The 14,049-nt window shown below is 42.8% G+C and overlaps 1 protein-coding gene across 1 annotated transcript; it reads right to left on the reverse strand.

Annotated features, from left to right (window-relative positions):
* Window positions 1-16: 16 nt before the first annotated feature.
* Window positions 17-8,970, reverse strand: prpf4bb (pre-mRNA processing factor 4Bb). Its single transcript, XM_084033598.1, has 16 exons — window positions 8,869-8,970; window positions 7,545-7,623; window positions 6,035-7,197; window positions 5,577-5,741; window positions 5,249-5,407; window positions 4,897-4,978; window positions 4,518-4,716; window positions 3,345-3,418; window positions 3,069-3,159; window positions 2,556-2,703; window positions 2,274-2,411; window positions 2,032-2,185; window positions 1,827-1,941; window positions 1,588-1,739; window positions 1,382-1,468; window positions 17-1,266 (listed from the first exon to the last, which is right to left on the reverse strand). Exons 1-16 carry the CDS (start codon window positions 8,925-8,927, stop codon window positions 1,063-1,065), a joined length of 3,069 nt encoding a protein of 1,022 aa, XP_083889724.1. The 5' UTR covers window positions 8,928-8,970; the 3' UTR covers window positions 17-1,062.
* Window positions 8,971-14,049: the final 5,079 nt, after the last annotated feature.

The raw sequence follows: 14,049 nt of genomic DNA on the forward strand, positions 1-14,049 counted from the left end.
TGAAGAAGAGGTTCTGGTATACAATAGGAAACATTTTATTACTAAAAAGTTGTCATATACTGAAGGTGCTCTTTCAGCAGCGTTTCCACAACTAGTCTTTATTGAAATCACAAATTGTTTTTTTTTTTAACCACTTAAATGGAAAAAAAAAAAAGAAAAATAATTAATCACACATAAAATGACAGTAACTATGGACTATATACAACAATGGGAGAGGAGGGCCACAGGTGTGGCTTCAATAGGCCCGCATTTGTTGGGTGTGTGAACACACTAGGCTCATACAGGAGGCACTTGAATGTGAGAGCCTTAAGAGCCAGGACCTACAGTAGCCAGAGTGCTGGAGGGGGAGGAAGGTAAAAAACATGGAAATGTCCAGCAACAGAAAACGACGACTACCTGTTTTTGGAAAAACAAAATAAAACAAAAACATAGTTCAAGGGTACATAATATGGATCTATTCCTTCAGCTCAGACCTCCGGGCCTGAAGACTTGGTTGGGGGTCGGGGGGGGGGTTGCTGTCACATGTGGGACACTGATGGACGTACAGTGCATTTACACAGGCCTGCACCACAGAAATCTAGAGCACAAAGGGTGCACATTCAGAAGCATGCATCGCCCCACAATGACAATTGTGGTTAAAAAAAAAAGAACCAATGTATTTAGTCAACTGCAACTACGACAAAACTCAACCGTCTGCTGCTTGAGATTGTTAATGCAATAGACATACAGTATTTACAGGAATTATATTTTTCTTTTTAACATCTGTCACTCCAATGCCAGTTAAATTAAAAAAAAAAAAAAAAGTCCATAACTGCATTGCTGGGTATGAGGGGAAGTTTACAATGATAAATCGCAAAAATCTTCAAGAATGGCTACCATTTCAGTGATCTATATACAATAAAACACAATTATGAATCCATTAACAAAATAAAATTGAGGAAGAACAAAAAAAAAAAACATCCTTTCTGTGGGTCGGCTGCTTCGCTGCAGAGTCAGTTCCTGTCAGAGCTGGTTTAGTGGTTGGTTCTTTGTCTGCTCTGGGAGTGTGTGGCATTCAGGGTGTCAGATCTTCTCCTGGATAAAGGGGTGCTGCAGAGCCTGGTTGATGCTGATGCGTTTGGCCGGGTCCAGCATCAGGGTGCTATCCAGCAGGTCCTTCAGCTGCATCACTTTCTTCCTCTGGTCCTCAGGCAGCCGCTGGCATCCGATCATGTCCGTCAGCAGGTCTTTGGTGGGGTTGATGGTGCTCATCACCGTCACCTTCTCCTGATGGTGCACACATGACAGAAAACCCGATCAGTGATGATAACTACAGCCAATAAAATAACATTTTATATCGTCAGGTAAAAATGTAGTGTGGAATAAAGAAGGAACACCGTACCCTTTCTGTCACTTTGTCTACTTCAATGTACAGGAAGTTCAAATTCTGATCGAAGTGCTGGTCTTTGAACAAGCCTTTACGGATCATCTGAGGAAAGAAACCCATGATATTGCATCAGCCATCACCTTCTTGAACACGGCGTGGAACAGCAACACGACTCATGGAGGAAAAGGAAACGATAACTGAATGATATGATGCAATTTTACCTTGTTGGGCATCTTGCCCTTGAGGTCCATAGCTAGTTTGATCATGTGATTGTTGGAAGATCCAGGAAACAGGATTTTGCCAGTGTAAAGCTCGTGTAAAGTGCAGCCAACAGACCACATGTCAATCCCATAATCGTACGGCTTTCCAATGACTAGGACAGAAAAAAATATATATATTGTGAGCAGTTTGAAATGCAACCTGATTAATGGTGAGTTTAGTGCAACTCAATGCAACTCACTGATTTCTGGAGCTCTGTAGAATCTGCTGACTAGGTACGGTGTGATGTCATTGTCAGCAACATGAGATGCAGAGCCAAAATCACACAGCTTCAATATGGTCTTCGACTCATTCACCTTTGAAGGACGAAACATAAGCACAGATGAGATGATGTCATTTTCATCATTCTTTCACCTAAATTAAGAGAACTATGGGCATTTACATACCAGGATGTTGTCCGGCTTGATGTCAGCATGAAGTATGTTGCATCGTTTGAGCAGCTTGAGAGCCAAGAACAGCTGCTGACTGTAGGAACGCACAGCCTTGATGTGGAGCCCAACGTCTTTGCCGTATTTCTTCAACACCTCTCGCAGGTTCATACTACGGATGAGAAATTGACAGGGGATTAAGAGGCGAGGCCATCACGTAAATGCTGCACACGGCTGATGGTGTTGTCTTTTTCCAGTACCTGAGAGGCTCAAATACCAGACAGAGATGCTGCTTGTGGTAGAAGTGCCTGAAGAGGCGAAGGCAGTGGAACTTGTCATCAGGATCAGCGTCGTTCAGCTTCTTGAGGAATTCTAACTCTTTCAACCCAGTCTTCTGCCTGTTGACCAAAAAAAATAAATCATACACGTTCATCAATGCAAATTAAAATAGAGTATTGTATTTCTAAGTATCTAAACCTGTTTTCACATTTGAACAAAAATGTTTTTATAAAAAAAGAAGAAGAAAAGAAGGTACGACTCACATGAGCTCATTGTTTCGGATGATCTTGACTGCCACCTCCTGGCCGGCCCTGGCAGTGTCCCTGGCTCGAATCACGTTGCTGAATACACCCTGGCCGGTGTACCCATAAACATCATAGCGCTTGTCTAGTGTCTCACCGATGTTCACCCCTAAATAACAAACAAATCCATGAAGTTGTGAATATCAGAAAGGCTGATGCTCCGCTTAGAGAGCACATATAGATATGATTACAACCACTATAGGCGGGCCTTAACAAGAGATATTCCTTATATTAAGTTGTAATAGTACATTTCATATGTTGATACTGACACAGTCCAGGTCACAGGCTTTAAATAAAATAAAACAAATGAAAACATATATTCTATACATGTAATCCAACCTCTGCGTTGAACCCGACCTGAGCTTTAGGAGCCGAGGGCTGCTGTAAAGTGCCCATGTAGCAACTTAAGGGTTCAGAGTCTCGCTCAAGGACAGCTGCCTGAGAAAATAAAAGGCTTGAGGAGGCAGCACTTACGGTAGTAACCCTCAGCATCAGTCCAGTTGTCCCTGAGGTTGGGGTTCTCCTTGAAGTCCTTCCCTACACCAGCTGCTCTCATCCTGGCACTCTGCAGAAAAGACACAAAAACAGTTGCTGACACTCTCCAAGTGTTTCCTCGTCATCTCATCTCATCTCTGCTGAAACTTCAGACAAAGCCAGAGAAAATGATGTAGATAATAAAATGCAGTATTGCTCAGACGTGCTGCAAAATTTGACATGTAATTTTCCTAAAATAAAACAGTAAACACTCACATCAAAGTCAGCAGCAAACATGTCATCCGACTCTGTAAACATGTCGGGGGCTGAAGGCTTCTTTGGGTTGGCTCCTGAAACAAACAAAAACAAAAACAGCGATACAGAATGAGGTTCCCAGTCATCCACCATGTTGTAAAACAGTATATCTGGAACGTGTTTGATTCACATACTCAATCAGAGATCAAAACATGCTGCAGGTGGCAGAGACACCCAGACTTTGGATTACAAGCAGCGACTGAATGAACACATGACAAAGAAACACAATTAAATTCCCTGCATCACACAATTCTATATTTCTCACGCAAATCAAACCACCAAATGCCGCTTTTTGTTTTGTACAGAGCGGCATTTATTTATTTTTTGGTCAGTCTAAGTTATCACTGTGTGAAATAGTCGACAAAAAACTGCAGGGAAGTGCAAATATTAATGCACTTTTTTACACTTTCTGTGTAATATGGACTTCCTTCATATCTGTTAACTGACCACTACTGAACTGGGGAAACTGCATTGTAAAGAATTGCCATTGTGCTTCTTATCAAAGACAAAACTTTCCAAACTGATTGCTACCCTGCTAACGCTTGTAGCGGTTCAGATTCTGATCTCCGTGTTCACAGATGATCCTGCCTTTCAGCCATGAAGGGGAGGAGATGCAGGGACCCACTTCTTGTCTACAGCTACATTTCAAAGCTTTACGTGATGGTTGAGACTGCAGGGATTATAGAGTGCAATATTCTTTTGTTACCTGGCTCCAGATAACCCCATTCTGCTACAAACAGCTAGTTTTGAGCTCGACCTGTTCCTCTTCCCGTTTTAACACGGATTTTAAGCCATACATGAGAGATGTCCTCTTGGCAACAAGTGCGATCATACTTCTGACCAGCAGAGGAGGAGGAACAAGCACTGATTGGGGATGGCGAGAGGAACAATATGCGCCACACGAGGAAGCACCACTTCTGAGAAGTGTTTAGGACAATAATAGACCCATGAGTGCCAACTTATGCATAAACGATTCTCCATATTGGAGAGGTATTATTGTCGAAATACTTTCATAAATGAAAACGCATGTTGACACCCGCAGTGGACTACGGAGCGCACACACACCTGACCTGTGTTGTTCATTCAGTTGGCCTTGTATGCCAGCACATATGATCATTCTGACCAAGACATTACCATCTTTCTCCTGGGCGATGAGGTTGTGCTTGGCTTTGATGCTGGCCTCAAACGTGTTGAGGTTCTCGCGTTCGTACTCCTTGACATCTGCAGCTACACGCTCCAAGATGTCGTCGGGTGAGGGCGAGCGGCTGCGTGTGCTGCTCTGAGGGCTGCTGGGCTCCGACATGTTGGTGTCTTCATTCACAACCCTGTATTTCTGTACAGGAATGATTCGATGTAAGAATACAACTCAAACATTAAGTCGGGTATATTAGTTATTTGTTTTCCAGGTCGATCACTATGAACATAACACATAACACAGCTTCTTCACCAACATCAGACTGACATGGTAACAAATAGAAACAGCAGGTTTGGATCAGCATCGATGTTAACAGACCTGGACAATGGCCAAGCGCTGCTGGCGGCGCTGTTCAATGAGAGCTTCTTCATCTACCTCCTCTCCATCAAAGTCCTCTAACCTGCAAACACAAACCAGGATACAAATATGGATATACATAAATATATGAATAAACCGTTAATTAATCAGCTCTGCAGTCTGCATGACATATTTATTACAAACGTTTATTTTCTTAAATTTTTACTTTGTTTTTGAGCTCAAATTAAAAAAGTCACCTCAATACAATTAAAGCAATATTGAAACAACAGCCTCTGTAAAGTAGATATCTACGGTTTGCCTCATATGTAAAACCTGAAGGGAAACAGAGGGGCTTATATCTCCTTTTACTCACACTTCTTCCCCTGAGGATTCCTGATCAACTTTCATCCCCTCTGAAAGGCTGCCCTTGAACTTGTCCTCATCTCTGCTGCGTCTTCTCCTCCTGTCCCGATCGCGGGACATTGAGCGTCGGTACTGTCTTAGCCTACCGTACCGGTCTCTCTCTCCACACCTGCAAGGCAAAGATGTCAAGGAGGGATAGTTTATTACCTTGTAAATCATTCAACCTGAGAGAGCCTTAAGTGAGAACAATATGACAAATGCCTGACTAAATATAGCTGAGAGAAATATCGTCTACTGATAGCAGAGATGAATGAAAGTGGAGTAAAATGTGCCATCACCTGTATCCCAGTGGAGACCTGCTCCGTCTGCGGGGGGAGCGGCGTCGTAGCGATGGGGACCGCCGTCTTAGAGGCGAGCGACTCATCCTGCGACGAGGGGCTAGTCTTGGACTGTTGTCTCGTGATCTATCTCTGCCTGGCCCTAAATCTGGACGGGGGCGCTTCCTGTAGGGACATCAGGGGAGTAGACATTCAAACTCAACACTTTTCGTACAAAAAAAAAGCAGTGAAAAATCTGTAGCTGTACATTTATATTTTTAAATTTCTATATTAAACACTTAATGAAAGACATTAACTTTGATGAAGTTTGCCGTTTCAAAGCCAAACTAAATCCTACGTTTCCTAAATTAATTGTCAAATACTTGATGCTTGTGTCTTTTAGAATCAGTCAGGCTATTATTCATTTGTGTGGCATTTCAGACCGACTCATAAAAGTCAAAACAGCTCTGATCACCAACCTCATTGGTGAATCCTGCCTGTCAGCATCCCTCCTCCTGAGGTCTGGTGACCGGCTGCGGGGTCTCCTGGGGGGGGACCTTATTCTGGGTGGAGAGTGGCTTTGTTTCGATGTCCTGTCCGAGGCACCGGGCAGGTTGTGGTGGGGGTCTCTGTGGCGAGGGGAAGCACTGCGTTTCCTCATGGGGCTGTGAGGACCTCGTCTATGTGGGGAGCGGTTCTCTTTCCCTGATGAAGCGTCCTTGGATGGAGACTTGGCTGGCCGTTTATCCCTGTCAGCATCTGAGCGACCTGGTCGTTCGCGTCCAGGCGATCTGGACCGTCGGCCTGGTCTCTCCTGGTTTGGTCGGTCTTCCCGCTGTGGAGAGGGACGTTTATCAACGCGGCCGCTTTTCTGCTCTCCTCTCCAGGGGGTGGGGGAGCTGGACTTCCTAGCAGTTCTCTCCTTGGACCTATCAGTGCTGTCCGAGAGCTTTCTGTCTTTCGACCTGCTCCTGCCGCGGCCTCGGTCTTTAACAGGTGTGTCCTTGGTGGTTTTGGTCACCTTGTCCTGCTTGGACTCCTTGGCCTGTCCTAGCCTGTCCGCAGACTTGCTCCGACTGCGGCGCTTGGAGGTGGCCTTACTGCCTTCTGTTGAGTCCCTTCTAGATTTCCCACCTTTTCCCCCTCTGGGAGATATGGCTTTACCTGAGCTGCCCCTTTGACGCTGTTCTCCATTTCTGATCCTACCTTCTCCATCCTCTTCAGATCCAGAGTTATAACCCTGAAGGATAAGGCCCATTCCTGACTGGACCTTTCCCTCCATCAACTGGCTGTCCAGCTCAGCTTTGATCATTGCCCTCTGTTTCTCCAAATCCTCCAGCAGGGCCCTGTCGTCCAGACTTGGATTTCCAGAGGACGGAGAGGATTCAACTTTTCTGTGGCCGGCGGAGGCAAATTGGGCAGCACCAGACGGAGAGGAGCCCTCTTTGCGTTTGTGTTTCCTGTGTTTGTGACGATGCTTGCGTTTGCGGTCCTTGTCCTCGTCAGAAGCATGCTTGTGTTTTTTGTGCTTACTACGATGCTTATGTTTTTTCCTCTTGTGTTTACCACTGCTGCTGTGATGTTTGGACCCCTCTTCTGTCTTCTCGCCATTAGCCTCTACCTCTGCCCCTGCCTCTGCCTCCTAGAATGAGACAATATTTCAGCTTGACAACTCATCCAGGCGTAAGAATATTCAAAATGTATAGATATGTTGTGAAGATAGCTATAACCTCTTTTCAAATTTATGTTGTGTATTATATGACTGGATGAAATGTGATCATAACTGCATGAATATGGATATTTTTTTATGGATTGTTCCTTTTTTGTAAGTTCATTTTATTGTTGATTTTTCCTTATATATGACGAAGGATAGGACCCTCCATATTTAATCAGATGTGTTGTTATGCTGTTAATTAATGGCTAAGTTAATATCAGAATCATGGCATCATACCACTGAAGATATTACGTCTTGTTGTTGTCCACCCCTACCTCTTCCTCCTCCTCTTCCTCCGACATGTCTCCACTGTCCTCATTTCCACTTTTTTCATGGCTCTCCAGATCCTGTTTCCTGTTTGAATGAATTACATCAGTAAATATTGAGCAGAAAATATAACAGCAGTGTTAAAATGCTCAGTCAATAAATCAGAATTAGTTGATCGATAGGCGCTAGGAAACCGTCTGGTCCGATGCCAATTCGGATCTTATTAAGCGCTTACTGCTCCCAATAAACAGTTTCCATCTACACCAAAATAATACGAATGAAAATCAAATATTTGAACAAAATAATCTAAGCATTTACTGATAATAGCCCTTCATAAGAGCCTGTAAAAAGGCTCTCTACTGTTGTCTCTCCTCCAACACTCGTAACCATTGGCAACCAGGGCACCAACCATTCTCACTAAATTGAAATCGACTTGCAGAGTAGAAAAGCCACTTCTCATGAAATAATAAATGTTTGCAGTGGTTTTTATATAACCAAAATTGCATATATTGGTGAAAACACCACAGACAACTGCTGTCGTATTCCAACATTCAATGTCAGAAATTGTGCAAATGTGTTGTGAAATTATACTATTGCATCGTGTTCGTTTTAACACATTTACAATAAAGTTACAGCAATAACACAACAAAAAACTTTATATCACTAGAAGTTGGGTGAGGTGTTAACATTAGATAAACCACTGTTACGTAACGCTAATGTGCTGAATTAAGCTATATAAAAAAAAGCTGCAGGAACAATGTGGTGTAGCATTTAAATGAACACCCGCAACATTTAGTGAAGTAAATCTGCGTACTAGAGTGGCCACAACAGCCACTTGTCTTCATGTGCACTTGTTTGCTCCCCCCCCCCCCTGAGCGCGACCACCAAAGCGGGTTTCACTCATTAGCTCGGAGACGCTAACTGTTCTTAGCGAACTTAGAGCTAGCAAGCTCCATCCTCGGTTAGCATGTAGCTATGCTAACTTACGCTACAGGGTCGGCGCATGCGACCGAACACCAGTGTTTGACTATGCTGCCTGACAGGTACATACTCAGGAAGTAAATACACAACAGTGACTATGATGTACACATCTGTGTGTCATGCGTTAGGCGAAACTTAATGCTAGGTGTGCTAAAGAGCATTAGCTAGTTAGCTAAGAACGTTAGCCCGCCGTCGGGCTAAGTAATTTAGCTAGCCCCGGCAACATAGTGAAGCTGCTGTTCCGTTAACCTCCACAGCTATATTTATAGAACCGTGCCCTTGTGATTGCGGACGGGGAATGCATTTACACCTTATTATCACAGACGTCTTATCTTAAATTAAACGACTTACACGTGTTCGTTTCCATTATTCATTCTTGTGGACGCGATGTCCATCTCAACGTCGGCCATTTTCCTCAGCTGAGGGGGACTTTTCTTCTTCAATTATTCTGACCGCTAAAGTACAATGATATCAAAGTACTGCTGCCCCCCCTGGTGTGCGGGCGGCGTACTGCAATCCGGATACCCGTACTGAAATGTGTCTCTAGTCCACCAGGGTGTATGCTTGTGTAAATCACGGGCTGTTTTCCAAATCACAGTAAATACAGAAGAGGAGGTTTTTATTAAAGAAGCTGGAAGTCAGTGGTGGAAGAAGTATTGAGATAATGTACTTAAGTAGGCTAAAAGTTGGAATACCACAGTTCAAAAATACTCGATTGCAAGTAAAAGTTTGCATATAACATTCAATGTAAAAACAGAAGTATTCATGAAAAAAAAAAATCAATCGTTTTCAGAAAAATACACATGATAATTATTATTGATGTATAAATGCATTCAGCAGGTCTTATTTTTATTACTTTATATATATATATATATTCAAATCGATTTTAAACATTATAATTAGAAAGTGCACATAACCTAAATGGTGTTGTGATCTTGAGTTTTCACAGAGTTTAAATGCAACACGTCCTGTGTTACAGTGTTAAATACTAAACTTTCACACCAGGGATCTCGGGTTTAGCCTTGAGAGACAAAGAGAGAGAGAGAAAAGGAAAGGAAAACAACAAATGGTGAGCTCTGCTTGGTTTGCTTGTACCACAGAATGGTCCTAGTCAATTAGTGGATCATGTGGTTTTGAGGGCCCCTTCAGAGCACCATGGGCTGCATGACGGGGTTATGCTCCTTTAGTATGCTTAACACAAATGGGAAATGAGCACCTGATCAGCATCTCATCTGGGACTGTGTCTCTGAGAAGAAAAAGCAATAGATGACTGTGTGGAGAGCAGATGTTATATATATTTATTTTTTTTACAAATAAGCTCTGTACATTCCATGTATGTGATTCATTCATCTGCACTTTAAGCAGGTAAGGATACTGACATTAAGCCTTACTGTTGCCTTAATTGTAGGTCACTTAATTCATCTGATTGATTCATTTGAATTGTCTCAAATAAAAACAACACCATTCTCAATTTTTACTTACTAATTTTACTGCAGTTTCATTTTTGTCTGGGACATGATCTAATTGTATTCTCTCACTTATATTTGTAGGCTCATATAACATTTTGTAAGTATTATAATTTAAGGATTGTGATGTGGATAAGACAAATATGCATGAAATTCAACGGTTCACACTGCAAAAAAACAAGCCCGACAAGAGAAGAAACCTTATATTTTGCCATGGAAGTATTTTGCTGTTTATGTTTTAATTTGCATTGTACACAGATCAGTCCTGACCTTGATACTCATCAGACCTGCGTGTACACATGGAGTGAAGAGCATTATCAAATCTGTTCATCTTTCTCAGAAAGGAAGCCACAAAATATGATCGTTACCTGGAAGCTTTAAAAAACAACAACAACCCCATTTCTAAATTAGTGATTAAATGTCACAATCAGACAGATCTATCACAGTGTGCTGCAATGCAAAACGCTTCAAAAACAACTGAGCTGTTGCTTCTAACGCAGCTCGGGGAAATCCTGTGACATTGAAGGATGCACGAGCACTAACTGGTCGGTTATTATCTGCACTCGACAGATTTATATGAAGCAGTAAACTGCTATGGTGGCACCTGTTGCTGCTCATTCACGGCCGTGTGAAAGTAACGGAGGCGTGCAGATGTAACGCCGTCCCGGCAGATGGGACGAGTGCTGCTGGTGTTATCATCATCATCATGTGTTTTAACGGCGTCTTGTCGGCCAGACTGAACATATTGAAATATTTAATTTGACTGGGTTTCCCGTTATAAAGTAATTTATTTAATCCATCTAAAAGGCAACACCTGTACAGTGTGTCTCAGATTTATAGGGTGAAGATGCAACCTGGAGGTCTCTCCACAGATTCATGTGTCTGGTGGAGACGTTAGATATTCCATTGTTGTCCCAGATGGCCAGTAAATCACAGATCTACACAACGTGTGATGGATGTCGTGCGCTGCTGAAGATACCGTCTGACTGTGTGCCAAACAGTTAATGATCTATGATGTCGCATGGCTGGTTTATATGGACACAGTTTGGGAATTTAGGGTTATCATTAATCTGAGGGAAACGTAGACACGCTCCCGTTTTCAGCCCCGTCAGCACGTTTGGACCGTTAGCCCCGTTAGCATCGTTAGCTGTGAGCCACCGGCTCAGGCGTCGCCATGTTAAGAGCCACTGAGAGGAAATGGAAATGCTTCCAATCTCTTTATCAGTGCTTTTTTTTAATTTCATGCCATCAGCTATGAGAGGTTTTGTTTCAGGTTTTCTGTTCCTTCAGTCCCTTTCCTGTTCTAACTCGTAGGTTGTGTTTCGTCCTGCCTTTATGTGTTTTCCCGCCTCTTTGATTAGTCACACCTGCCCTAATTGCTCACCTGCCACTGATCTTGCCATTAGTCTACCTTATTTATAAGCTCCCTGGTTTTCCTTCTGGTTTGGTGGTTTTTAATGTGTTTGTGGTTTCCAAGTTTTCTGTGGTGTTCTGTGTGAGTTTTTGTACTCCCTGTCTGGATTTGTCTTCTCTAATTGGATCTGGTTCAACCCAGCACTAATAAAAGTGGTCAAAATAAGGAATATCTTATATATTTTTGGAAAAATATTAATATTCACCCTGCACTTGTATATGAATTAAAACCAACAAGATTTAACATGGTTATTTATTTATTATTATTATTATTATTATTTAAGTATTTTCCCCAAAATTTTATTTGGTCATCCTGAAATGTCCGGTGAAACATTCTTTACAAACTCATGTGTGGTCAAGCATTCGATCACGTAGATCCCATGTGTCCCAGGTGTCAGATCGAGGTTTAAAGAACGTATAAATCAACGTACATCCGTAATATTTTCACATGATGTAATGGTGTATTGAATTCTATGTAAACAGCATCATCTATAGCGAAGACAGAAAACGCACATATAGATGTGATTTATGCCTTTTGAAGCTGGAACTCCATAAAGAGGAACTAAAGCGAGCAGACGTTCGGTCTTTTAAGGGCCTCTGCTCTCCAAGCTTCGCTGGAGACACAATGAGGACGAGGCCATAAAACACGAGGTCCAGCAGATGCTCGGTGAAGACAACCACAGTCCATTATGCAGCCTGTTATAAACACTCGCTAACCCCGGCTCCTGCACCCTTCGTTTGGTTTTGTCTGCCGTTGTGGACGAGGACAGACTTATGGCTCGGGATGACTTCCTCCGTGTGAAAAGGGAACACCCGTTTCCATCAACGCAGATGCTCTTTGTTCCCTGACCGATGTGTCCATCTTTATGTTTTTCCTTTCTCCTCCTTTCTGAACGGTTTTGCTTTATGGGCCTCTGATGTTTTCTTTTCTGAAAGAACGGGGGGCTGGCTTGGGATTTACAAGGGCATTTACAAGGGCAAAGGAGCGGGTTTGGGGGTACGACCCACGCATACGGCCTTGTCAGGGGTTGGGATTCATGTTTGCTTCAGGGGAAGGGATGAGGAAGCAACGCGAGAGCAACTGGAGTGAAGCTCCGTGGTCATCACAGGTGATTTTCATGTAGAAATCTACAGCAGTTTTAATTCTGGGCCGTCATTTGGAGCTTGATTGGACACATCTGTGTTCACACCATCAATGTTTTACATCGAGGGAGTGACAAATTAGTGTACAGGAGCTGCAGAAGCCCTCATTTCCCTCATCTTCTGCGTAATTAAACACCGGTGTAAAAATTTTACTATGGTGATAATGAAGGCCCCAAATGTCAACCTTTAACGATGGTGTCGATCCACTCAGGTTACAAAATCGTCCACTGTTGGATGATTGTTCCCTCATTTCATTAGGAGCTCAGAATGTATAAACCGGCAGAGTGCAGGTAAGCAGCCCTCGGTGCCAATGCAAACCCGTGTAATGGATTTAAAACTATGAAAAGTTTAAATATGTCCCATAAGAGTAATATCCTCCCCAAACAGCAACCCAACTACCAACAGGCCAAATGACAGAGAAGCGATGAGGGGGGTTAGGTCTGGGTTAAAACAAAACCCAAACCTAGGGTTTGGTTAGGACATGCATTTATATGCGCATTTATATATAGGAGTCTCTAATGCAAAAAAAAAAACAAGTAGTGAAAAACAAAAACAATATGAACACTAGGAATACAGGATAAAGCTGTAAAGCATTTTCATGAGGGACAAAGAGAATCTGGCAAGGAAGTCAGGGGAAGAACCCGACTAAATACAGGGGAGACAACGAGGCACAGGTGAGACTCATTAGGGCAGGTAGGTAATCAGTCAGGAGGGAACACACCTGAGGAGTCAAGACACCTGAAACCAGAACACAATAACCAAATAATATAATAACAGAACTTTAGAAGCAGACATGACACAACCCTCATGTCATCTCTACTCTTATACACATAAATTATTCCTCATCCTGAATAAATTATTTCAACCCTAAATTCCTAATCCTCAATGAGTACATTTAAAGTCGAGCTGAAAAAAAGCCCTTTTAACCCTATTAGATCACATCACATCTGTGTACCTATTTAACAATATAAACTGAAAAGATTATAAGAATAATAATTTATATCGAACCAATCATATCATGACATCCATCCATCCATCAATCAATCTGCAACGTCAGCTCTGCAACGCTAGAGAAGGAACGATCCAATCGAATTCCTCCCAACAGTTAGTCCCGCCTTCCCCTCCTGTTTCTCTCGGTGATGCCATTTTAGCTCGACTTCATGTGCAGAGTGGCACCTCAGTTTGGAAGACTTTTCCATATCTTTCTATCACACAAACAAGCTGCTCTGTATCTGTCGCCACATCGCTCAAACAGACCAAACCTCGGCAATCCCCCTCACTCTCTCACTTCCCCTCCCCCACCCCAACAGAGTTTTGCCCTCAAGAGACAAAAGTATTTAGAATCCTGCATGAAAAAGCTTTTAAGGTCTAGTTTTCCATTCACAGTCGACTCTTTCCGAGGAATTACACTGGAATGAGGTATCGAGGCAGAATGTGCTGACTCTGTAAATGTGGCTGCACCACAGATTGAAGCCTGGTTTAAAACAGGCCGATCCTATTATTACACAGG

The sequence above is a fragment of the Eutrigla gurnardus genome (assembly GCF_963514095.1).
Source record: "Eutrigla gurnardus genome assembly, chromosome: 18".
Lineage (NCBI taxonomy): Eukaryota > Metazoa > Chordata > Actinopteri > Perciformes > Triglidae > Eutrigla > Eutrigla gurnardus.